General features: G+C 51.8%; 1 protein-coding gene across 1 annotated transcript in view; it reads left to right on the top strand.

Moving 5' to 3' along the window:
- Positions 1–27,573, top strand: part of LOC142930550 (uncharacterized) — an 82,761-nt gene that overhangs the window by 45,864 nt on the left and 9,324 nt on the right. Inside the window, exons 3-5 of the mRNA XM_076073247.1 lie at positions 2,258–2,330; positions 9,793–9,901; positions 27,050–27,253. Of these exons, the coding sequence (XP_075929362.1) occupies positions 9,805–9,901; positions 27,050–27,253 (301 nt within the window). The 5' untranslated portion in view covers positions 2,258–2,330; positions 9,793–9,804. The remainder of the gene's footprint in view (positions 1–2,257; positions 2,331–9,792; positions 9,902–27,049; positions 27,254–27,573) is intronic.

The following is a 27,573-nucleotide window of genomic DNA, read 5'->3' as shown; positions in this document are numbered from 1 at the left end:
TTAAATTGTCTTGTTACGATGTTGTTAGTTGATTTGTTGATATTGTTGTTGAGTTGATTTGTTATTGGGTTAAATTGTCTTGTTACGATGTTGTTCAGTTGATTTGTTGATATTGTTGTTGAGTTGATTTGTTATTGGGTTAAATTGTCTTGTTACGATGTTGTTAGTTGATTTGTTGATATTGTTGTTGAGTTGATTTGTTATTGGGTTAAATTGTCTTGTTACGATGTTGTTAGTTGATTTGTTGATATTGTTGTTGAGTTGATTTGGTATTGGGTTAAATTGTCTTGTTACGATGTTGTTGAGTTGATTTGTTGATATTGTTGTTGAGTTGATTTGTTATTGGGTTAAATTGTCTTGTTACGATGTTGTTAGTTGATTTGTTGATATTGTTGTTGAGTTGATTTGTTATTGGGTTAAATTGTCTTGTTACGATGTTGTTCAGTTGATTTGTTGATATTGTTGTTGAGTTGATTTGTTATTGGGTTAAATTGTCTTCTAACGATGTTGTTAGTTGATTTGTTGATATTGTTGTTGAGTTGATTTGTTATTGGGTTAAATTGTCTTGTTACGATGTTGTTGAGTTGATTTGTTGATATTGTTGTTGAGTTGATTTGTTATTGGGTTAAATTGTCTTGTTACGATGTTCAGTTGATTTGTTGATATTGTTGTTGAGTTGATTTGTTATTGGGTTAAATTTTCTTGTTACGATGTTGTTAGTTGATTTGTTGATATTGTTGTTGAGTTGATTTGTTATTGGGTTAAATTGTCTTGTTACGATGTTGTTCAGTTGATTGGTTGATATTGTTGTTGAGTTGATTTGTTATTGGGTTAAATTGTCTTGTTACGATGTTGTTGAGTTGATTTGTTGATATTGTTGTTGAGTTGATTTGTTATTGGGTTAAATTGTCTTGTTACGATGTTGTTAGTTGATTTGTTGATATTGTTGTTGAGTTGATTTGGTATTGGGTTAAATTGTCTTGTTACGATGTTGTTGAGTTGATTTGTTGATATTGTTGTTGAGTTGATTTGTTATTGGGTTAAATTGTCTTGTTACGATGTTGTTAGTTGATTTGTTGATATTGTTGTTGAGTTGATTTGTTATTGGGTTAAATTGTCTTGTTACGATGTTGTTCAGTTGATTTGTTGATATTGTTGTTGAGTTGATTTGTTATTGGGTTAAATTGTCTTCTAACGATGTTGTTAGTTGATTTGTTGATATTGTTGTTGAGTTGATTTGTTATTGGGTTAAATTGTCTTGTTACGATGTTGTTGAGTTGATTTGTTGATATTGTTGTTGAGTTGATTTGTTATTGGGTTAAATTGTCTTGTTACGATGTTCAGTTGATTTGTTGATATTGTTGTTGAGTTGATTTGTTATTGGGTTAAATTGTCTTGTTACGATGTTGTTAGTTGATTTGTTGATATTGTTGTTGAGTTGATTTGTTATTGGGTTAAATTGTCTTGTTACGATGTTGTTCAGTTGATTGGTTGATATTGTTGTTGAGTTGATTTGTTATTGGGTTAAATTGTCTTGTTACGATGTTGTTGAGTTGATTTGTTGATATTGTTGTTGAGTTGATTTGTTATTGGGTTAAATTGTCTTGTTACGATGTTGTTAGTTGATTTGTTGATATTGTTGTTGAGTTGATTTGTTATTGGGTTAAATTGTCTTGTTACGATGTTGTTCAGTTGATTTGTTGATATTGTTGTTGAGTTGATTTGTTATTGGGTTAAATTGTCTTGTTACGATGTTGTTAGTTGATTTGTTGATAATGTTGTTGAGTTGATTTGTTATTGGGTTAAATTGTCTTGTTACGATGTTGTTAGTTGATTTGTTGATATTGTTGTTGAGTTGATTTGTTATTGGGTTAAATTGTCTTGTTACGATGTTGTTCAGTTGATTTGTTGATATTGTTGTTGAGTTGATTTGTTATTGGGTTAAATTGTCTTGTTACGATGTTGTTAGTTGATTTGTTGATAATGTTGTTGAGTTGATTTGTTATTGGGTTAAATTGTCTTGTTACGATGTTGTTAGTTGATTTGTTGATATTGTTGTTGAGTTGATTTGTTATTGGGTTAAATTGTCTTGTTACGATGTTGTTCAGTTGATTGGTTGATATTGTTGTTGAGTTGATTTGTTATTGGGTTAAATTGTCTTGTTACGATGTTGTTGAGTTGATTTGTTATTGGGTTAAATTGTTTTCTTAGTTGAGTTGTTGAGTTGAAGTTGAGTTGTTGTTGTTGCTGGCATCAGGTTCCACAACAAGCAGAGGCTGGAGCGACGCGAGGCACCGCTTGGGATCCACGGGCGAAGACGTGGGCGAAAGGTAACCCCCCCCCTCACCCTCCCCCCTCAACCCCCCTCTCACCCCCCCCTCAGCCCCCCCCTCAGCCCCCCTCTCACCCCCCCTCACCCCCCCCCCTCAGCCCCCTCTCACCCCCCCCCTCAGCCCCCCTCTCAGCCCCCCCCCTCAGCCCCCCCCTCAGCCTCCCTCTCACCCCCCCTCACCCTCCCTCTCACCCCCCCTCAGCCCCCCTCTCACCCCCCCTCAGCCCTCCTCTCACCCCCCCCCCTCAGCCCCCTCTCACCCCCCCCCCCTCAGCCCCCCTCTCAGCCCCCCCCCTCAGCCCCCCCCTCAGCCCCCCCCTCAGCCCCCCTCTCACCCCCCCTCACCCTCCCTCTCACTCCCCCTCAGCCCCCCTCTCACCCCCCCTCAGCCCCCCTCTCACCCCCCCTCATCCCCCCTCTCACCCTCCCCCTCAGCCCCCCTCTCACCCCCCCTCAGCCCCCCTCTCACCCCCCCTCAGCCCCCCTCTCAGCCCCCCCTCAGCCCCCCTCTCACCCCCCCTCAGCCCCCCTCTCACCCCCCCTCAGCCCCCCTCTCACCCCCCCTCAGCCCCCCTCTCACCCTCCCCCTCAGCCCCCCTCTCACCCCCCCTCAGCCCCCCTCTCACCCCCCCTCAGCCCCCCTCTCAGCCCCCCCTCAGCCCCCCTCTCACCCCCCCTCAGCCCCCGTCTCACCCCCCCTCGGCCCCCCCCCTCCCCGCCTTGAGACGCAGGGAGTCCAGGCCTCAGGGTCCTGAAACTTAGGGTCTTGACACCCAGGCAGAACGGGTTACAGAGTCTTGAGACTCACGGTCTTGAGACTCAGGGTCTTGAGACTCAGGGTCTTGAGACTTAGGGTCTTGAGGCTCAGGGTCTTGAGACTCAGGGTCTTGAGACTCAGGGTCTTGAGACTCAGGGTCTTGAGACTCAGGGTTTTGAGACTCAGGATCTTGAGACTTAGGGTTTTGAGACTTAGGGTTTTGAGACTTAGGGTCTTGAGACTCAGGGTCTTGAGACTCAGGGTCTTGAGACTCAGGGTCTTGAGACTTAGGGTTTTGAGACTCAGGGTCTTGAGACTCAGGGTTTTGAGACTCAGGGTTTTGAGACTCAGGGTCTTGAGACTCAGGGTCTTGAGACTCAGGGTCTTGAGACTTAGGGTCTTGAGACTCAGGGTCTTGAGACTCAGGGTCTTGAGACTCAGGGTCTTGAGACTCAGGGTCTTGACACCCAGGCAGACCGGGTCTCTAGAGTCTTGAGACACAAGGTGCTGCCCAGCCGTCTGGAGTGGCGACTCTCGGCTCGCGTGGGAGGCCCCCAGCACTCCGCTGTGGAGCGCCTCAAGCCGTCGAGCCCTTGTCCGAACGTCCACGCGACGTTCAACCCTGGCCGTTGCCGGTTTCACGGACCTTCACTCCGTCCAGCAGGGGGGAGGTGGGGTGGGTGGTGAGGATTCGGTCCCGCAGTGAACTCGGCAGAGCGTGGCTTTAGGCGTGGCGGTGTCCGTGAACAGCCAGCGACCTGAGCCTCCCATGACCACGACGACGATGATGATGATGATGATGGCGACGACGACGACGACAATGATGATGACGATGATGGCGACGATGACGACGATGATGATGATGACGATGACGACGATGATGATGATGACGATGATGACGACGATGACGACGACAATGATGATGACGATGATGGCGACGATGACGATGATGATGATGACGACGATGATGACGATGATGACGACGATGACGACGACAATGATGATGACGATGATGACGATGATGATGACGATGATGATGACGACGGCGATGATGACGATGATAACGACGATGATGATGACGACGATGATGATGACGACGGCGATGATGACGACGATGACGATGATCTCGCTCGCGGCAGCTTCGTTGGAGTTTGGAGATCCTCGTGTATTCTCCACGACGCTCCAGCGTCTGTGATGTATTCTGTGATGTATTCTGTGATGTATTGTGTGATGTATTGTGTGATGTATTCTGTGATGTATTCTGTGATGTATTGTGTGATGTATTGTGTGATGTATTCTGTGGTGTACTGTGTGGTGTACTGTGTGGTGTATTGTGTGATGTATTGTGTGATGTATTGTGTGATGTATTGTGTGATGTATTCTGTGATGTATTCTGTGGTGTACTGTGTGGTGTATTGTGTGGTGTACTGTGTGATGTATTGTGTGATGTATTGTGTGGTGTATTGTGTGATGTATTGTGTGATGTATTCTGTGATGTATTGTGTGATGGATTCTGTGATGTATTGTGTGATGTATTCTGTGGTGTATTCTGTGGTGTATTGTGTGGTATATTGTGTGGTGTATTCTGTAATGTATTGTGTGATGTATTCTGTGATGTATTGTGTGATGGATTCTGTGATGTATTGTGTGGTGTATTGTGTGGTATATTGTGTGATGTATTGTGTGGTGTATTGTGTCATGTATTGTGTGGTGTATTGTGTGGTGTATTGAGTGATGTATTGTGTGATGTATTGTGTGATGTATTGTGTGGTGTATTCTGTGGTGTATTGTGTGATGCATTGTGTGATGTATTGTGTGATGTATTCTGTAATGTATTGTGTGATGTATTCTGTAATGTATTGTGTGATGTATTCTGTGGTGTATTGTGTGATGTATTGTGTGGTGTATTGTGTGATGTATTGTGTGGTGTATTCTGTGGTGTATTGTGTGATGTATTGTGTGGTGTATTGTGTGGTGTATTGTGTGGTCTATTGTGTGGTGTATTGTGTTATGTATTGTGTGGTGTATTGTGTGGTGTATTGTGTGGTGTATTCTGTAATGTATTGTGTGATGTATTCTGTGATGTATTGTGTGATGGATTCTGTGATGTATTGTGTGGTGTATTGTGTGGTATATTGTGTGATGTATTGTGTGGTGTATTGTGTGATGTATTGTGTGGTGTATTGTGTGGTGTATTGAGTGATGTATTGTGTGATGTATTGTGTGATGTATTGTGTGGTGTATTCTGTGGTGTATTGTGTGATGCATTGTGTGATGTATTGTGTGATGTATTCTGTAATGTATTGTGTGATGTATTCTGTAATGTATTGTGTGATGTATTCTGTGGTGTATTGTGTGATGTATTGTGTGGTGTATTGTGTGATGTATTGTGTGGTGTATTCTGTGGTGTATTGTGTGATGTATTGTGTGGTGTATTGTGTGGTGTATTGTGTGGTCTATTGTGTGGTGTATTGTGTGATGTATTGTGTGGTGTATTGTGTGGTGTATTGTGTGGTGTATTGTGTGATGTATTCTGTGATGTATTGTGTGGTGTATTGTGTGGTGTATTGTGTGATGTATTGTGTGGTGTATTGTGTGATGTATTGTGTGGTGTATTGTGTGGTGTATTGTGTGATGTATTGTGTGGTGTATTGTGTGGTGTATTGTGTGGTATATTGTGTGATGTATTCTGTGATGTATTGTGTGGTGTATTGTGTGGTGTATTGTGTGGTGTATTGTGTGGTGTATTGTGTGGTGTATTGTGTGGTGTATTGTGTGATGTATTATGTGGTGTATTCTGTGATGTATTGTGTGATGTATTGTGTGGTGTATTCTGTGGTATATTGTGTGATGTATTGTGTGGTGTATTGTGTGATGTATTGTGTGGTGTATTGTGTGATGTATTGTGTGGTGTATTGTGTGATGTATTGTGTGGTGTATTGTGTGGTGTATTCTGTGGTGTATTGTGTGATGTATTGTGTGGTGTATTGTGTGATGTATCCTGTGGTGTATTGTGTGGTGTATTCTGTGGTATATTGTGTGATGTATTGTGTGGTGTATTGTGTGATGTATCCTGTGGTGTATTGTGTGGTGTATTCTGTGGTATATTGTGTGATGTATTGTGTGGTGTATTGTGTGATGTATCCTGTGGTGTATTGTGTGGTGTATTGTGTGGTATATTGTGTGATGTATTGTGTGATGTATTGTGTGGTGTATTGTGTGATGTATTGTGTGGTGTATTGTGTGGTGTATTCTGTGGTATATTGTGTGATGTATTGTGTGATGTATTGTGTGATGTATTGTGTGGTATATTGTGTGATGTATTGTGTGATGTATTGTGTGGTGTATTGTGTGATGTATTGTGTGGTGTATTGTGTGGTGTATTGTGTGGTGTATTGTGTGGTGTATTGTGTGGTGTATTGTGTGGTATATTGTGTGATGTATTGTGTGGTGTATTGTGTGATGTATTGTGTGGTGTATTGTGTGGTGTATTGTGTGGTGTATTGTGTGGTGTATTGTGTGATGTATTCTGTGATGTATTCTGTGGTATATTGTGGTATATTGTGTGATGTATTGTGTGGTATATTGTGTGATGTATTGTGTGGTGTATTGTGTGGTGTATTGTGTGGTGTATTGTGTGGTGTATTGTGTGGTGTATTGTGTGGTGTATTGTGTGATGTATTCTGTGATGTATTGTGTGGTGTATTGTGTGGTGTATTGTGTGGTGTATTGTGTGGTGTATTGTGTGGTGTATTGTGTGGTATATTCTGTGATGTATTCTGTGATGTATTCTGACCGCTTCATTTTATCAAAAAATCCTCCCGGGTTGTGGAAAGAGGGGGCTGGGAGTTGGGGGGGGTGGGGTGAAGGGAGGGCGGTGGGGGCAGAGGGGTTGCTGGGAGGTGCGGGGAGGGCTTGCGTGTCGATGCGACCCAAGAGAAGTCTGCGCCATTCCGATGTGAACTGTGGCTGTGCGACGATTCTGGCGGCGTCTGTGTTGTGTGTGTGTGTGTGTATGTGTGTGTGTATGTATGTGTGTGTATGTGTGTGTATGTGTGTATGTGTTGATGTGTGTGTGTATGTGTGTATGTGTTCGTGGACCCCCCTAATGGAACATCTTCGCCGGTTAGAAACATTTAGGCTGGCCTGCCTACGATCCATCCTGGGTTTAACCAGACTGGATTGTGTGAGGAGCTCACAAATCCTTGAAAGATCTGGGCAAGGTCCCATCGGTGAGCTCCGGCGGGCAAGGCTGCGATGGCTGGGTCATGTAGCCCGCATGCCCAGCCAACGCATGCCGAAACAGCTTTTGTTCGGCCGGATTGAGGGGGCTAAGCGGGCGCGGAACGGGCTAGAGAAGAGATGGAGTGATGTGGTACAGGAGGACGTGGAGCTGAGTGGACTTGCCGATGACTGGTACCAGCGGTGTCAAGATCGACCTCTGTGGGGGAGGCTCGTGAAGGATGCTACTGGGCAGTTGGAGGCAGTCGCCCTCCAACAACAACGGAGGGCGGAGGAGCGACGCTCACAACAACGAGCGGAGCGCCAGGTGGCTAAAGCACAGCAGGTTGGCACAGAAGGGGGCACAGGTGGTGCATCAGCCAGTCATCTCAGTCAGTCGACCCGTGGCACCTGGGTCTGCCCCGTGACCTCCTGCCAGCGGGCAATCGACACTTCACGTGGCCTCAGGGTGCACATAGCCTGGCACAAGCGTCGTGGTGACGTCACCGCCACTTAGTGGCGAATGGCGGTTGTTGTTGTTGTATGTGTGTGTGTATATGTGTGTGTGTCTCTGTGTGTGAGTGAGTCTGTGTGTGTCTCTGTGTAAGTGAGTCTGTGTGTGTATCTGTGTGTGTGTCTGTGTGAGTATGAATGTAGTGTAGCGGTTAGCGCGCTGCGCTATGAACCTGGCGACCCGGGTTCGATTTCCGCTCACGACCAACACCAGTGACGATTATCTGAACCGGTCCCGGGCCTCCCCTAGGTCGACTCAGCCTCAAATGAGTACCTGGTGTGGTGTGCAAACATTGCCACTAGGGAGACAAAGGCGGTCGGGCGTGGTGCTGGCCACCCACCCCCTCGTGTACTGTTCCGGCCTTCATAGGTGCTCGCTAACAGCACTTGCCCCTACAGTCTGTTAAGGCTATATGGGGGATCTTTGTATGTGTGTGTGTATGTGTGTGTGTGTATGTGCTGCTGAGACTGGAGCGTGCCACTAAGAGATGGGGCCTTAACATCAGCCCACCAAAACTAATCGGACATTCCAACCCCACAACTCCCAATCGGTGATGGGGCAGTTGTGGAGAGAGTGGAGAGTTTCCCATACCTGGGCAGTGTGCTTATGACCGGCTCCAGTTTAACAGCAGAGGTCTCACTCCGAATCAGTCGAGCGGCAATATCTTTTCATCGGTTGCGTAACGCTGTGTGGAAGCTACCTGGTCTGTCGCTCCGCACTGAGCTTCAGGTCTTCTCGGCCAGGGTCATTCCCTCCCTTCTCTACGCTTGCGAAACGTGGACCCCCCCTAATGGAACATCTTCGCCGGTTAGAAACATTTAGGCTGGCCTGCCTACGATTCATCCTGGGTTTAACCAGGCTGGATTGTGTGAGGAGCTCACAAATCCTTGAAAGATCTGGGGCACGGTCCCCATCGGTGAGCTTCTCGGCAGGCAAGGCTGCGTTGGCTGGGTCATGTAGCCCGCATGCCCAGCCACCACATGCCGAAACAGCTTTTGTTCGGCCGGATCGAGGGGGTTAAACGGGCGCGGCACGAGCTAGAGAAGAGATGGAGTGACGTGGTACAGGAGGACGTGGAGCTGAGTGGACTTGCCGATGACTGGTATCAGCGGTGTCAAGATCGACCTTTGTGGAGGAGGCTCGTGAAGGACGCTACTGGGCAGTTGGAGGCAGTCGCCCTCCAACAACAACGGAGGGCGGAGGAGCGACGCTCACAACAACGAGCGGAGCGCCGGGTGGCTAAAGCCAGCAGGTTGGCACAGTAGGGGGCACAGGTGGTGCATCAGCCAGTCATCTAAGTCAGTCGACCCGTGGCACCTGCTGGGTCTGCCCCGTGACCTCCTGCCAGCGGGCGTTCGACACTTCACGTGGCCTCAGGGTGCACATGGCCTGGCACAAGCGTCGTGGTGACGTCACCACCACTTAGTGGCGAATGGCGGTTGTTGTTGTTGTGTGTGTGTGGGGGGGGGGGGGGTGCTTGTCCGAGATCCCTTGCTTGGAAGGGCCTCACGGAGCACCCGAGAGGGGGAGTAGCGGCGGCGGGGGTCGTGGGGGGGGGGGCTGCTGGCTCCGCACGAGACAAAGGGCCCGTCCTCGTCACGCCCACGTTGGGACGTGTTACAGCCTCCCTGTCTGAGATGGACGAGGGGGAGGCGGGGGTGGAGGGGGGGGCTGAACCTCTTTTCGGCGAAAGCTTCCCGTGCGCATCGTGCCGTCGCCGTTGTTCGTCGTCGTCAGCCAGGGTCAATCCGCCGCTGGATGAAGGACCTCGCCGAGCCGGCCTGCTCATCGTCCTCTTTCTCTCGTGGTCACGAGCGACGGCCCCCGGCACCGACGACCGCGTAGAGAGTTGTGGGGGGCACGTGCACCCCCCCGCCCTCCCACGTAGAGAGTTGTGGGGGGGCACCTGTACCCCCGACACCCCGCCCATATGCGTGTGTGCGTGTGTGCGCGTGTGTGGGCCCGCAGGTCTACTTGGTCATGGAGTTTGAGTCGGTGGTGGAGGGGTCAGACACGGCCCCCACGGAGGAGGAGGCAGAGGGCGAGGGGGGCATGGGACCCCCGCTACCCCTGTCCGGTGGGGACCCCGCGCTCACACAGAGGACCTCACAGCCTCACCACTCGCCCCGCACTCACCACTCACGCCTCACCACTCACGCCTCACCACTCACCCCGCACGCCTCACTGCTCACCGCTCACCACTCATCAACTCACCTGACCCTCACCACTTCCCAGACACTCACGACTCATCAACTTACCAGACCCTCACCGCTCATCAACTCACCTAACCCTCACCACCACTTACCAGACCCTCACCGTTCACCAACTCACCTGACCGCTCACCGTGTGGCAAGCACGTCGAGATTTTGGGTTAAAATCGTGGTGGTTTTCTTGCACAAATGGTAACCGAATCAACATAAATACATACACTGGTGAGAACCGGTTCGTGGGCCAATCGGTTTGTACCTTCACGTGAGCCAATCGGTTTGTACCTTCACGTGAGCCAATCGGTTTGTACCTTCACATGAGCCAATCGGTTTGTACCTTCACGTGAGCCAATCGGTTTGTGCCTTCACGTGAGCCAATCGGTTTGTACCTTCACGTGAGCCAATCGGTTTGCACCTTCACGTGAGCCAATCGTTTTGTATCTTCACGTGAGCCAATCGGTTTGTACCTTCACGTGAGCCAATCGATTTGGACCTTCACGTGAGCCAATCGGTTTGTGCCTTCACGTGAGCCAATCGGTTTGGACCTTCACGTGAGCCAATCAGTTTGTGCCTTCACGTGAGCCAATCGGTTTGCACCTTCATGTGAGCCAATCGGTTTGTATCTTCACGTGAGCCAATCGGTTTGTATCTTCACGTGAGCCAATCGGTTTGTGCCTTCACGTGAGCCAATCGGTTTGGACCTTCACGTGAGCCAATCGGTTTGTGCCTTCACGTGAGCCAATCGGTTTGCGCCTTCACGTGAGCCAATCGGTTTGTGCCATTCACGTGAGCCAATCGGTTTTGTGCCTTCACGTGAGCCAATCGGTTTGCGCCTTCACGTGAGCCAATAGGTTTGTGCCTTCACGTGAGCCAATCGGTTTGTGCCTTCACGTGAGCCAATCGGTTTGCACCTTCACGTGAGCCAATCGGTCTGTCGCGATGGTCGCTCAAGTTCCACTGGAATCGCTTGTCCGGTTTCCCGACTTTTCCGAAACGGTTTTCAGGTTCTGGAAACGGTTACCGGTCCGCACCGGTTATCGCAGAGTCACTGGCTTCTCACTGTGCTCTGAAGGAGGGCCATTGCCCCCGACTTGCTGTCGACTCGATGCTGTGCTCATTGTCCAAAGACCAAGACCCCCCCTCCCCCGTACAGCCTCAACAGATTGTTGGGGTAAGTGCGGTTAGCGAGCACTTATGAAGGCCGACATGGTACACGAGGGGGTGAGTGGCTAGCGTCACACCCGACCGCCTTTGTCTCCCCAGTGGCGACGTTTACACATCGCACCAGGTACTCAGTTGAGGCTGAGTCGACCTGGGGGAGGCTCATGACCGGTTCAGGTAACCGTCACTGTTGTTGGCCATGAACGGGAATCGAACTTGGGTCGCCAGGGTTCCGCTACACTACCGCCCCCCCCCCCCCCCCATTATACCAACACCAATACCCCCGCCATTTGCCACTAAGTGACGGTGACGTTACCTCGGCGCCTGTGCCAGGCTAGGTGCACATTGAGGCCACGTGAAGTGTCGAATTCTCGCTGGCAGGAGGTCTCGGGACAGACCCAGGACCCATAGGTTGGCTGACTGAGACGACCGGTAGATGCATCAGCTAGCCAACTTGCTGCATTTTAGACGCCCGGCGCTCCGCTCACTGTTGTGAGCGTCGCACCTCTGCCCTCCGTTGTTGCTGGAGGGCGACTGCCTCCAACGGCCCAGCAGCAGCAGCGTTTTCCTCGTGAAGGACGCTACACACAGTGTCGTTCTTGACACGGGTCGTTTTGATTTCGTATTGTTTAACACGTAAACTTCTTCACGAATCTGGCTATCGCAGATGAAGCTAGTTGTAATTACTGGCGAAACGTCGTACTCAGATTGTGATTGTTGTGGCTTGGCTCTCCAACACACCCGTTAGTGCTGTACTAGTGACGAATTGGCCACGTTCTGTTTACATGACAACCCTTACTAGTTGGCTGTGTCGGGTGGTGGCGGGTTTAACGACACATTTATATATTTACACGATCTAACCCCCGCCCAAAAAAACACACCTGTATTATGGTGATGGTTCATATTGTTGGCTGTGCTTGTGTGCCGGTTGCAGCAGCAGCAGCAGTATCGCCAGGTCATAGAGTCCGCGTGCGTCCGCCACACTGCTCGGTTATCATGATTGGTGGATTTGTGTTGATTGATCTCCCCAAATATGATCACGGGCACCAGAACGTCACGCGTTCCACAACCCTCTAGGGGGTTGAGGTGATTTATAAAATGTGTGAAATTACATCATACGTGAGAGTCACTGGCGAAATGATCACGTGTGAATCTGCCGATATAAAATAACTACGATCAAATGTGAATGCGTGTGGTGACCTCGCACGATATACAAGACGTTCCCAAACTCGCTGCTCGTAAACACGCGGGTTTTCATGAGTAGCCAGCTAAGTGCGAACACATTAACTCACGCGTGCAACAGCGTCCGTTGAATTTTTATTATTATTATTCGCTCGCGAGCAAATTTACCTCGCAAAATGGACAATTGGTTACACATTTTGACGTTGATTAATTTTCGTACTTTTACTTCTCAGAACCATGTTGAAGTCAGGCAAGCGGGGGGGGGGGGGGGGGGGTTAGGGGGAGAATCGGTTGAAACATAATTCAACAAAGCGTGGTACGATAACCATAAAAGGTTGAAAACCACTGCCCTATGCGGTGACTATCAGTGTCTCCAACAACAAACATATTTTGCAACGCTCCAGACTAATAACACCAACCAGCTGCAGCATTTGTTTAAGCGAGCACATTCTGGACCGGTTTTTTGTTTAGATGCATGTATGCATGTTGAACGTATTTCGCAACGTACGTAGCCAACCCCTGCTAATCATCAGCAGAGCCAGGATCTTTGAACAATGCACGTTCATAATTGTTTTTCTACCCTTTTATCTGGCAACAAAACTGACACCTTTTTTTTTTACAAGGAGTCATGTTCGGAATGCAAACAAAAAAACATAACTCTGATAATGTATTGGAACTGTCCTTGAAATTGATTGGTCAAAAGGCGCCTTTTGGCGTCATCTGGTCCAACACCATGTGAGACGAGGCTCGAAGGAAAGCTGTCTCGGGTGTGACCAATCAATTTCAAGGACAGTGCCAATACATTATCAGAGTTTTTTTTTGTTTGCGTTCCGACCGCAGGTATTGTGGTCAATGCAAGCATGACTCCTTGTAAAAAAAAGGTGTCAGTTTTGTTGCCAGGTAAAAGGGTAAAAAAAAAACAATTATCATATTTTGCTACTGGCAAAGGAGGAGGTTCCAATGGTGAATGCACGTTGAGTTTGTGCGCGCCCGTGCGTTCGTGACAGATTGTTCGTCAACTCTTAGGGTTGTGTGTTTGTTGCGCAGTGCTGAAGTGCAAGCAGATCGAGGGCGCCACTCCAGGATCCGGCCTGGACTCCACTCCGGGATGCAGTCCAGGATCCACTGTGGAATCCACTCCGGCTTTCAGTCCGGGATCCACCCTGGCATCCGGTCGAGGCATCACCGAGAGATCCACTCCGGCAGGCGCTGTTGGATCCAGTTCGTGTTCCAGTCCGGATTTTGGTCTGGGTTCCGCTCGAAGAATAGTTTCAGGTTCCACCCCGGGTTTCACGGATTTCACTTCGGGATCCTGTCACGCATCCATTCCGGACTCCACTCCGGATTTATGTCTGGGTTCCACTCTGGAATGTCATTTGTGTTCCACTCAGGATTGTCGGCTGGCTTCCACTTTAGCATTCACTCCATGTTCCTCTCCGGGCTCCAGTCCCAGACTCATGACCCAGACCAAGGTTTCACTCGTGCCCTTGACTTGGACGGGGCCAGCGATCGGGGAAGATGGGCGTAGGGCGTCCGAGGGGAGGGGCTCGGGGGGGCACGAGGGGAGGGGCCGAGTGGGGGAGGGTCCGTGCCACCTCGCTGGTGGAGGAGGTGCGAGTTGAGCGAGGATGAGTTGTAAATAAAGAGGTGCTGGATGATAACTTATGCGGAGTCACCCCCCGTGGTCTGTTCGCACCGCGGCCACGTGAACGCCGTCACCGCAGCGCGGCCACGGAACGGACAGGAGGCGTGGACGTTCGCCTGCGGTGGGATGGGGTTGGAGGTCGGGGTAGAGGTGGCACTCGGGGCTCATTGGCGAGGATAAGGGGCCGTCCATAAATGACGTCACGCACCTGGGGGGGGGGGTCAGACATTTGTGTGACGAGGGGGGGGGGGGAGGTTGAGAAATGTGACGTCACGTAAAAATGCTGCAACTTTTAATAAATATTGAATTGTTATAACAACACTCCTCCAACATCAGAGTGCAGCGCCACATTAAATACGCGCTACAATGACAATAGATGAAAGCGATTTGAAGCACGTTTTATTTTCAAAATGTAAATATGTTTCTTTTTTTTGGGGGGGGGGGCAGAGCTTTGTGACGTCACATTTGAGGGGGGGTCTGACTTTTTGTGACGCCGTGTGACGAGGGGTGGTGGGGGGGGGGGTCAAAAATCGTCCAAAATCGCGTGACGTCATTTATGGACGGCGGCTCCTGCTTGGGACTTGGCGGGCAGAACGGCAGCCACCTTTGACGGGGAACGCAGTCGAGAGCACGTACGCCGTGGAGACGGAGCGAACGGTAACCGTGATTGTGCGTGGTGCAGGTCTTTTTTTCTTTGGGTTCAGATCGCGTAAATATATGAATGTGTCGTTAAACCCGCCACCACCCGACGCAGCCGATTAGTGATGTTTGTCGCGTAGGCAGAACGTGCCAATTCGTTACGAGTGCAGCACCAACCGGTGTACTGCAGAGTAAATCCACAACATTTGCAATCTGAGTACGACGTTTCGCAAGTAATTGCAACTAGCATCATCAGGCCACGGCCAGATTTGTGGCAGCTAGGTTTAACGACACATATTTTACACGATCTAACCCAAGAAAAAATATTATCTGTATTGTGGATGATATTGGTCGCGAAATACCTGCTGCTGCATGTTCAACTAATCACGATTGTGATTTAATTATTCATCGAGGAGAGTCGCAGGATTTCTTTGCAGGAGGGTCCTGCTACGTTGGGTGTTTTTTTTTAATCTTGAAGATGTCGTTCGGCCAATGAATGACGAGGAGTGATTATCAGAGTCATAAAATGTATTCATCCTGGAAGAATCCGATGAGCTATAAAGCACTTTTTCACAGATATCAGTAGAGGCAGGTAAGAACGTTACAACAACAAACAGTACAACAATACCATAGTATCTTCTTTGGTTCTTTCGGTAAAGTCACGTAGAATGAGAATAAAATACTAAATTGATAAATAAAATAACACAATAATATTCTCACGACGTTTCGGCCACAACACAAGCGGCCTTCATCAGGTGAAGGGACGAGACTGTCTGGAGGACAGCGCTGGAGTGAAAAAGCCACGCTCAGATCATGACCTTTAAGCTGTGTGAGAAGAAACAAGCACCTTAGAGTCACGGCATCTCTTCAGAAAGGTGAGAGACTCGATTAGTTGAGCCTTCTTATCCCGGAGTCTGTTGAATGATCTTAAAGGTCACGATCTGAGCGTGGCCTTTTTCACTCCAGCGCTGTCCTCCAGACAGTCTCGTCCCTTCACCTGATGAAGGCCGCTTGTGTTGTGGCCGAAACGTCCGTGAGAATATTACTGTGTCATTTTATTTTATCAATTTATTATTTTATTCTCATTCTACGTGACTTTACCGAAAGAACCAAAGAAGATTAATCCTTGCAGTCACGAAAGCTTTAAATCGAAATTTAACCGCCTCTACGGAGAGGGAGTTAACATCTCATAGCCACTGGGCGGGTGGCGGGAGAGAGGGAAGGGGGTCAGAGTGGGAGCCGGCCACAGAGCAGTCACGTGGTTTACGGGAGGCCTGAGCTGGTTTAGATAGAGATGGATGTACGTGGATGCGTAAGTGCTTTTAGAAATTGTCAAATAATTCGCCTGTGTAATTTAGCGACTTCCGACGCACGTCCGGTAGAAGGCTTCTTCTTTATTAAGGGCACACAGGGCGATGCACTTCGTAACGCGGCTACGCCCCAGGCTGTCCAAACACGCAGCCCGTCTCCGTCCCGCGTAGCTACACGGGCTGGTTGACGAGCGGAGCGGCGTTGACCGAGCTGCTCTTGCGGAAGAACCAGCCACGTGGTCGAAGACGAAGAGATGATGACGACGGCAAGACCCAGACCCCACGCTAACAGCCCCGGTGCTACTCATAGGGGCCGTCCATGAATGACGTCACGCGATTTTGGACGATTTTTCACCCCAACCCCCCCCCCCCGCGTCACACGGCGTCAAAAAAGTCAGACCCCCCGCTCAAATATGACGTCACAAAGATCTGCACCCCCCCCCCCCCAAAAAAAAAGAGACACGCTTCAATCGATTCTAGATTTGAAGCTTTTGTGACTGCAAGGATCCATTACTCTTTGGTTCTATTCGGTAAAGTCACGTAGGTAATTTTTGTTATTGTATTTTTACCTACGTGACTTTACCGAATAGAACCAAAGAGTATGCTTCAATCGCTTTAAACTATTGCCATTGTAGTGCGTATTATATGTGGCGCTGCACTCTGATGTTGTAGGAGAAACATTTATTTAAAAAGTCTATTTAATTAAGTAGAACGTGTTGTCTATATTTATTTAAAGTTGCGCATTTTAATATGACGTCACATTTCTCAACCCTCCCCCCCCCACGTCACACATCGTCACAAATGTCTGACCCCCCCCCCCCAGGTGCATGACGTCATTTATGGACGGCCCCATATCTGCCTTGCGCGGCCAAGCTCCACCTCTGGCCACGCCCCCTTTCCAGAACCTTCGGGTTGGTTCCCGGAGTTTCTCGACTGACTCCGCCCTTGACCTTTCCCCCAGATACCCCCCTTCATAGCAAGACATTATGTAATATAACTGTAACCGTAATGATCCCTTCAGGCCGGCAGGTGTCACCCTGACATTACACTTGGAGAGCGGACATCCTCTAATCACTGGCAGGGATCTGTGTCTCCCAGTAGTCCAGCAACGAGAGGGTTTCCTGCGCTCTTCTGCCGAGCAGACCTCGGCCGCAGGCTAAGCCACAGCGCGGAGTTGGTCCCGCATCCCACAGGCAGGGAGACTCGGCGAGGTGCACGCACCGACCTGGAGAATCGATCATTTGCAATTCGTGAAAAATAATGTGTCCGCTACAGTCAGGGCTCGTCGTTGGTGGATGTGTTATCTGGTGGAGGATCAAGCGTTCAGTTCAGTTCATCTATTAGGTGTAGCCCTGTGAGCCATTCGGCTCTTGAATCGGGTGCAACCGCAACAAACAAAAACGTGAACAACAAACGTCTTAAAGTGACTACGCGCAACAGAAAAATCCAGGAAAAAAACGGCAAAGTCTTCCCAGAAAAAGCACCGTGTATCAACGCTGTGTGCAAAAATCCCAGTGGGATGCAAGTCAAACGATAACAACCCATAAGACAATTTAGATTAAAGTTACCAGTCTAACTCTGTGTACTACAACAAACAAATATGGCTAAACCAGAACCTTTTCGGAAATCACCAAAATAAAGCTCTAAAACAATAACAGTGATCAAAGGAACTGTGATTTCCAATTTAACAATAAACGATATACGTGACATGTACGACCAAACGTTGCAAGCCACAGCATCATGAGATGCGTATTACGACCAACAAAGGCGGCGTCTTTGAATGAACAAGCACCACCTTGCACACCATTGGGTGGCAAAAACGTCGTCTTCCTCATGCTCACATTTTCCTATGGATGAGAGAAACCATTTATGCAAGTCACATTGACACATTGATCAGTGCTGAACTACCTCACCCCATCAAGACCCCTGCCCTTTAAAACATACAGGGAAGCTTGCAACATTCGTGCAAATCTTGCACGTGATCACCATCTTCATGAAGCTCACACAGAGCCCCGTGTCGGCATCTTCAGGCTGAGTAAGCGTGGGTACTCTCTCCTCCTCCTTCACAACGCCTCGCTGGCCAGACGTTGTGGAGGAGAAGGCCAAGATCAGTGGAGTAGTGAGTACATTTTCAGCTCGGGGGGAACGGCAATCGGTTAGATGGGGCCCCAATAATTTTATTTGTCTTTGCACGGTCGCCAAACGTTACCATTGCTCTAATTAAATTAAAATTAAACGTGGAACAAAAATGAAATAACTTTCGTAAGAATACATTCAAAAACCGCGTTTTAATTACGTGCGCTGTTCTTTGACACTGTTGCTATTCATATTATTGGTTCTTTCGGTAAAGTCACGTAGAAGGGAAACAATAAAATAATACAAATATAAAACAATAAAATTCTCACGACGTTTCGACTGCAACACAAGCAATCATCATCAGGTTTTCACACCTGATGATGATTGCTTGTGTTGCACCTGATGATGATTTGCTTGTGTTGCAGTCGAAACGTCGTGAGAATTTTATTGTTTTATATTTTTATTATTGTATTGTTTCCCTTCTATGTGACTTTACCGAAAGAACCAATAATATGAATCCCTGCAGTCACGAAAGCTTTAAATCAAAATTTACTGTTGTTGTTGAGGGGCCGTCCATAAATGACGTCACGCACCTATGGGGGGGGTGTCAGACATTTGTGACGATATGTGACGAGGGGGGGGGGTGAGAAATGTGACGTCACGTAAAAATAAATATAGAAAACATGTTCTACTTAATGGAACCTCCTTTGCCAGTAGCAAAATATTATTGGCTTTTAACCCTTTTATCTGGCAACAAAACTGACACCTTTTTTTACAAGGAGTCATGTTTACATTGACCACAATACCTGCGGTCGGAATGCAAAACAAAAAACATAACTCTGATAATGTATTGGCACTGTCCTTGAAATTGATTGGTCCACACCCGAGACAAAGGACGTTCCAATGTTGTGTCAATGCTTCACCCCGAGCTCTCATACTCTGATGGTGCATTGTCTTTGAGTTGTGTGCATTTTGGCGTCATCTGGTCCAACACCAACGTGAGACGAGGCTCTAAGGAAAGCTGTCTCGGGTGTGGACCAATCAATTTCAAGGACAGTGCCAATACATTATCACAGTTGTGTGTTTTTGGTTTTGCTTTCCAGCCGCAGGTATTGTGGTCAATGCAAGCATGACTCCTTGTAAAAAAAGGTGTCAGTTTTGTTGCCAGATAAAAGGGTTAAAAAAACAATTATCACGTTCTACTTAATTAAATAGACTTTTAAGGGAATGTTTTCTCCTACAACATCAGAGTGCAGCGCCACATAAAATACGCACCACAGTGACAATAGTTTTAAAGCGATTGAAGCATGTGTTTTTTTTTTGGGGGGGGGGCAGAGCTTTGTGACGTCATATTTGAGGGGGGGGGTCTGACTTTTTGTGACGCCGTGTGACGAAGGGGGGTGGGGGGGGTCAAAAATCGTCCAAATTCGCGTGACGTCATTTATGGACGGCCCTTGGAAACAAACCTCATGATGATTGTCAAGGGGGGGGGGGGGCAACTCGTAGCTTTGGCCACCAGGGGGCGGGGGGGCAAGGCATCCCCTGCCCCCCCCCGCTACGCGACTGGTCACGATACTCTCAAGCAGGAGGTATTTCCGTGAGCAGAGCATGCGAGACGGAAATTGGAGGGCCGCGCCTTAACATAGCTACGCTGTACGATGCATCCAAAGTATTCGCCAACGTTGCAGTTATTATAATCGTGGGAACACGACAACTCCTAAACGAGAGTCTCAAAGTAAAAAATTCGTAAATATTCGGCAATCGAATAATGAATCGAACATGCGGCCCCAAATCGCTAGGGGGGAGGGGGGGGTGATGGAGGGACTCGTGCATGTGACTTGGACTGGGGCTGCAGCGCCACCCGGCGGATGCAGAAGGGAGCCGTGGGGGAGGAAGGAGAGGGGGGAGGGGGGAGGGAAGAGGGGGGAGGGGAGAGGGGGGAGGGAGAAGGGGGGGCTGATGAAGTGGCCAGGAGGGAGGGAGGGGAGAGAGAGAGAGAGCGCGCGCTTGGAGAGTGGAAGAGAGAGGAGGGGGTGATGGAGAATGAGGCGAGAGAGGGGAGAGAAATGCGGTGTTTGTGTCTTGGATCAGACTGGGGTCGCGGGGTCAGACTCGCGGTTCTCCACACAGGGTCGTCTACACAAGGGTCATCTACACAGGGGTCATCCACACAGGGGTCCTCTACACAGGGTTCCTCTACACAGGGGTGCTCTACACGGGTCCTCCACACAGGGGTGCTCCACACAGGGGTCCTCTACACAGGGGTCCTCTACACAGGGGTCCTCCACACAGGGGTCCTCTACACAGGGGTCCTCCACACAGGGGTCCTCTACACAGGGGTCCTCTACACAGGGGTCCTCTACACAGGGGTCATCTAGACAAGGGTGCTCCACACAGGGGTGCTCCACACAGGGGTCCTCTACACGGGGGTCCTCCACACGGGGTGCTCCACACAGGGGTGCTCCACACAGGGGTACTCCACACAGGGGTCCTCTACACAGGGGTCCTCTACACAGGGGTCATCTAGACAGGGGTACTCCACACAGGGGTGCTCCACACAGGGATACTCTCTTACCGGATCCCTAATCCCCCAGCAGGGGCCACCTATACGGAGCTATCCACACAGGGGTACCACACAGGGGATACCACACAGGGGTACCACACAGGGGTACCACACAGGGGGTACCCCACAGGGGTTACCACACAGGGGTACCACACAGGGGTACCACACAGGGGGTACCCCACAGGGGTACCACACAGGGGGTACCACACAGGGGGTACCCCACAGGGGTCCTGTATAACCCGTAAAGGAGTCCTCCACGAGGCGCGTCTGTAACCCTGGACAAGGGTTGGAGGCCCCTCTAGGCCGGGCATCGCCGGCATAGATCGCCCAGATATTCCGATCGTAATTGGCGAGGGGCGCTGCGGTTTTGGTATGGAACGCGTGGTGGGGGGTGGCGGGGTGGGGGGGTGGCGGGGGGGGGTCGGGGGGGTGGGGGCTCCGGGTCACCGCGTCACCCCCCAGGAATGCGCCCCCCCCGCCCCCTTTACCCCCCCCCCCCCACCGCTTCCCTCTGGCTCGCAGCTGCCTCGGGTCCGGTACCCGTGGCCGGGCCGGCCGGTACCGCAGTGGCTCTGAACGCCGCGCACTCGCCCCTGCCCGGCGTGTTCCTGCGGGAGACAAAGGCGGCCCGGGTGTGGTGCTTGGCCGGTCTTCATAGGTGCTGATCGCTAACAGCACTTGCCCCGACAGTCTGTTCAAGGCTATACGGGGATCTTTGTTTGGTGTGTGTGTGTGTGTACATGGAGGGGTGGTACAGTCGTTAGTGCGCTCCGTAGCTACGGACCTGGCGATCCCACTTCGATCCCGAGCGCTCACGGTCAATATCTGAAACAGGTCCAAGTCCTCTCCTAGGTCGACTCAGCCTTAAATGAGTACTGAACCTGGCGCGTTGCGTCGACATCCGCACTCCCGGAGACCGAGTCGACAGGGCGTGGGGCCTGGCCCACCCCCACCGGCTCGTGCGCCGTGCCGGCCTTCACAGACGCTACTCGCTGACAGCGCTCGCCCCAACACTTTACCCAGTTTGTTGGGGCTATACCGGGGGAACTTTGTCTCTGCGTGGCAAGGTGGGTGAGTGGCATTGAGGAGGGAGGTGGGGGGGGGTTCGGAATCAGTGGGGGGGGGGGCGGCCTTGAGCAGAACAGATTTAAGCCACCACCACCACCACCAATCCTCTCCGATGTATACACTCATCGTGAGAGACGAGAGCGAGCGATGTGGGACGAGAGATGGAGGACGTGGTGGGACGAGACGAGAGCTGACCACACGCTCACTGAGCTGTTTACGGTTAAGACTCTTTTTTTTGTCATGTTTACCTTAGCCGGAGCTCCTGTTTGTCCACTCTCTAATTGCACGTTCGTTTTGTTTATGTTCCGCGGCCCGGCTACTTGTGAGTTGCGCAACCCTCGTTTTTATGTATTGCTGAGCGCCGGTGATGCCAACGCTGGCTTGTGGAGATGCGCGCGCGTTTAGCGAGAATACGGCGATCGCAGACGGGGGGAGCGGGGGAGGGGGAGGGAGGGGGGGGTAGACGCGGGGGGTGAGGGGGTGGGGCGAGGAGGTGATTGACAAATGTAAACAGACAGACGTGAGGGCGTGACGTCATCACTAGCGAGCCAGAGTCGAGATTCCCCCGCATCATCAATGAAATGAAATTAAAGGCTTTGGCCCCCCTCCCACTCACTCACTCACCCACCCACTCCACCCCCACTCACCCACCCACCCACTCACCCACTCACCCACCCACTCACCCACCCACTCACTCACCCACCCACTCACTACCCACTCACTCACTTACCCACTCACCCACCCCAACCACTCACCCACTCACCCACTCACCCACCCACTCCACTCACCCACCCACCCACTCACTCACCCACCCACTCACCCACCCACCCACTCACTCACTCACCCACCCACTCACCCACCCACCACCCACTCACTCACCCACTCACTCACCCACTCACTCACCCACTCACCCACCCACTCACCCACCCACTCACCCACCCACTCACTCACCCACCACTCACCCACCCACCCACCCACCACCCACTCACTCACTCACCCACTCACTCACTCACCCACCCACCCACTCACTCACCCACCCACCCACCCACTCACCCACCCACCCACCCACTCACTCACTCACTCACCCACCCACTCACCCACCCACTCACTCACCCACTCACTCATTCACCCACTCACTCACTCACCAACCCACCCACCCACTCACTCACCAACCCAGATCACCAACCCACTCACCCACCCACTCACCCACCCACTCACCCACCCACTCACTCACCAACCCACTCACCAACCCACTCACTCACCCACCCACCACTCACCCACCCACTCACCCACCCACTCACTCACCCACTCACTCACCCACCCACTCACCCACCCACTCACTCACCAACCCACTCACCAACCACTCACCCACCCACTCACCACCACTCACCCACTCACTCACCCACCACCCACTCACTCACTCACCACCCACTCACCAACTTACTCACTCACCCACTCACTCACCCACTCACCCACCCACTCACTCACTCACCCACCCACCCACTCACCCACCCACTCACTCACTCACCCACCCACCCACTCACCCACCCACCCACCCACCCACCCACCCATTAACCCATCCACTCACTCCCCCACTCAGTCACCCACCCACTCACTCACCCACCCACTCACTCACCCACTCACCCACCCACTCACCCATCCACTCACTCACTCACTCACCCACCCACCCATCCACCCACCCACTCACCCACCCACTCACCCACTCACCCACCCACCCACTCACTCACCCACTCACTCACCCACCCACTCACTCACCCACCCACTCACTCACTCACCACCCACCCACCCACTCACTCACCCACCCCACTCACCCACTCACTCACTCACCGACCCACCTACTCACCCACCCACTCACTCACCCACTCACTCACTCACTCACCCACCCACCCACTCACCCACCCACTCACTCCCACCCACTCACCAACCCACTCACCCACCCACTCACTCACCCACTCCACTCCACTCACCCACCCACCCACTCACCCACCCACTCACTCACCAACCCACTCACCAAACCACTCACCCACCCACTCACCCACACCCACCCTCCACCCACCCACTCACTCACCAACCCACTCACCAACCCACTCACTCACCCACCCACTCACCCACCCACTCACTCATCACTCACTCACCCACCCACTCACTCACCAACCCACTCACCAACCCACTCACCCACCCACTCACCCACCCACTCACCCACTCACTCACCCACTCACCCACTCACCCACCCACTCACTCACCAACCCATTCACCAACTTACTCACCCACCCACTCACCCACCCACCCACCCACTCACCCACCCACTCACTCACTCACCCACCCACTCACCCACCCACTCACCCACTCACTCACCCACTCACCCACCCACTCACCCACCCACTCACTCACCCACTCACTCACTCATCCACCCACCCACCCACTCACTCACCCACTCACTCACTCATCCACCCACCCACCCACTCACTCACCCACTCACTCACTCATCCACCCACCCACCCACTCACTCACCCACCCACTCACTCACCCACTCACTCACTCATCCACCCACCCACCCACTCACTCACCCACTCACTCACTCATCCACCCACACACTCACTCACCCACTCACTCACTCATCCACCCACCCACCCACTCACTCACCCACCTACCCCACCATCACCACCGATCTCCCGAGCCAGTGGTGGAAATTCCGCATTGAGAATCAGAATCTTGATTTAGACCGGAGAAATCCGAAGAGATGTGAAGCTCTCTTCCACACGCGTCCAGTATCTCCACGGCGGTCAGTCTACCCATAGGACAAACTGTTGTTAACCCCCCCCCCCCACCCAACAAAGTGGTACTTTGCTTTATCGACCGCCCGGATGGATGATGGGCTGAGTCACCCCCTAACCATCATCAGATGTATTCCATGCCACCGTTATCAATGAATCCACTGTTGGATACAGGGGGGAGGGGCGGGGGGGGTTGCCAAACGTCAAACAGGCGAGAGGTGGTGCTTGTCCCAGCTTACTGCCCCGAGCCACTGCCGGCCATTCCACATTCCAATGACGGAGACGAGTCTATCCATATTACGACCACCATTGCCTTCCTGTAATGTGTTACTCGTTTTATCGGCCTCTTGAACGTGACATCTGAACCTGGGCCTCCATCCGCTGCGCCTTCACCAAACTCACTGTGACCAGCATGGCGAAGTATGGTCAAAATGCTGGCCAGCTCGTTACGATTAGGGTGAGGGTTAGTACTTAATGACTGGCTGGCTAGTTGTTTTGGCTCAGGGCCAGGGTTGGGGGTTAGGGCTAGCATTAGGGGTCAGGGTTGGGGGTGAGGGCTAGCATTAGGGGTCAGGGTTGGGGGTTAGGGCTAGCATTAGGGGTCAGAGTTGGGGGTTATGGCTAGCATTAGGGGTCAGGGTTGGGGGTTAAGGCTAGCATTAGGGGTCAGAGTTGGGGGATAGGGCTAGCATTAGGGGTCAGGGTTGGGGGTTAAGGCTAGCATTAGGGGTCAGAGTTGGGGGTTAGGGCTAGCATTAGGGGTCAGGGTTGGGGGATAGGGCTAGCGCTAGGGGTCAGGGTTAGGGGTTAAGGGGTCAGGGCTAGCGTTCATCCGCTCTTCGGGCAGCCTCCACTGCCACGTGGCAATGAGGCGACCCCGGTAACACCCCGCCCCTCCGCCCACCCCCACCCGGCCTCACTCGCTCCGTGGGGGTGGTGGTGGGGTAATTGCTGCGACTCGCTCTGTGGGATAACCATCGCTGCTCTGTGAGAAAGAAAAAAACACCCACACGTGGACCCCGCTACCCCGCCCCCTCCTCACACTGTGGCGCGCAGTGGGAGACGCAGTCGGTCCCGACTCTGCACGTGGGCCATTGCCCGAAACGTCGCCGATGGTATATGCAGTTCGGCGCCCCGCAAAATCCTCGTCCGCTACCGACGCCTTCGAACTCCCGGCGCCAGATCGTTCTCACGATGCCAACACTCACGATATGCCGATTGTTATTATTATTGAGACGTCAATGTCTTCGATACACGTTGCACCCGCAACAAATGTCATCACTGCCGACGCTGCTTCTGCGTCGCAGTGGTGCGCATAGTATCAGAATCTGAATCTTTATGTATACCGGAGGAATCCGATGAGCTATAAAGCCCTTTTTTCTCAGATGTCCAGTGTCACAACGCAACACATTATTTACTATAACAAGACTGTGTGTGTGTGGCTTTAAAAGTAAGAAAATATATAACAGGTGAGGTTTCGGTAATGGACCTTCTCCGTGGCACGTTGCATCCATACCGATCTGGAAAGCCGACAACGCACGTGGCTATCACGTGAACACGTGACGACACAATGCAACGAACAAGAACGAATTGGTGACGTCACGCTAGGCGAAAGGTCACTTGAGATAAAGGTCACGGGAGGTGAGAGGTTACGAGAGAGTGAGAGGTGACCGCAGGTTCAAGGTCACGGAACGTTAAAGAGGTCAAGGGAGTGGAGAGTTAGAGATCACGGGAGTTGAGAGGTCAGGGGAGGTGAGAGGTCACGGGTGGTAAGAGGTCACGGGAGGTGAGAGGTCACGGGAGGTGAGAGGTCACGGCAGGGTGAGATGTCACAGCGCGAGCAGCTCTTGCTATCCCGTGTCTGTTCGAATCAACTCCGACAGCCTCTGTCCTGCGAGAGGTCTCAGTTCAACTCCACCACCCGTGGCAGTGAACAATGAACTTGACGAGTCTCGGTCACTGGGTGAACAACGACTCCCCACCCCCACGCTCATTACCCCACAGCCCCCATCTCTCTCACCCCCACAGCTCCCATCACGCTCCTGTAAAATCACACCCCCATCTCACTCCAGCCCCCCCCCCCCCCTGTCAGCAACCCCCACAGCTTGAGTCCCCCTGTAAAACCTTACCCCAACATCCCCCTACCCCCTCCCCTCTGGACCCCAATACCCCCTACCCCCTCCCTCTCTACCCCAACATCCCCCTCCCCTCTGGACCCCAACATCCCCCTACCCCCTCCCTCTCTACTCCAACATCCCCCTACCCCCTCCCCTCTGGACCCCAACACCCCCCTACCCCCTCCCTCTCTCCCCCAAAATCCCCCTACCCCCTCCCCTCTGGACCCCAACACCCCCCTACCCCCTCCCTCTCTACTCCAACACCCCCCTACCCCCTCCACCCCAACGCTCCCCTGCCCCTCCCCCCCCACTCTCCCCAACATCCCCCCCCAACTCCCTCCCCCAACGCTCCGCTGCTCCTCCCCCCACTCTCCCCCCCAACCCCCTCCTCTACCCCCAACATCTCCCACCCCCCCCCCACCTCTACTCCTCTCCCTACCCCCTCCCTCCGTGAGCGCGCAGGCTTTACCGGCGGCGCCAGCGAACGACCCTCGGCCGTGCCGTCTCCCGCCCCTGCCGCCGGCCGAGTCGACTCGAGCCGCTCGTTGTCCGGGGTCTGGCATCGCGGCAGAGCCTCAATGGAGCGGCGCTCCTCCACTCCCTGGACGCTCGCGGCGCTGCTGCTCGTGCTGATGGTGGTGGGAGCCGCGGATACCGGAGCAGCGCGTACGTTCGGGCCCCCCATCCCGATTCACACCACCCTGATCAACTCTTCTCTCTCCACTGCGATCCCCTTACTCACTCCAACCCGATCCTCCACTCTTTCCCGGATCCCCCACTCGCTCTCTCTCTGATCCCCACACTCTCTCCCTGATCTACCACTTTCTCCCTTATTCCCACTCTCTCCCTGATCTACCACTTTCTCCCTTATTCCCACTCCCCCCCCCCACTCTATCCCTGATCCCCCACTCTCTCTCCCTGATCCCCGACTCCTTATCTGATCCCCCACTCTCTCCTTGATCCCCACTCTCTCCTCCCGAAACCCC

This window comes from Petromyzon marinus, chromosome 41 (assembly GCF_048934315.1).
Source record: "Petromyzon marinus isolate PM22_M1 ecotype Great Lakes invasive population chromosome 41, UKy_Petmar_22M1.pri1.0, whole genome shotgun sequence".
Taxonomy (NCBI): domain Eukaryota; kingdom Metazoa; phylum Chordata; class Hyperoartia; order Petromyzontiformes; family Petromyzontidae; genus Petromyzon; species Petromyzon marinus.
Note: the sequence above shows the minus strand (reverse complement) of the source record. Positions and strands in the feature narration are given on the sequence as shown.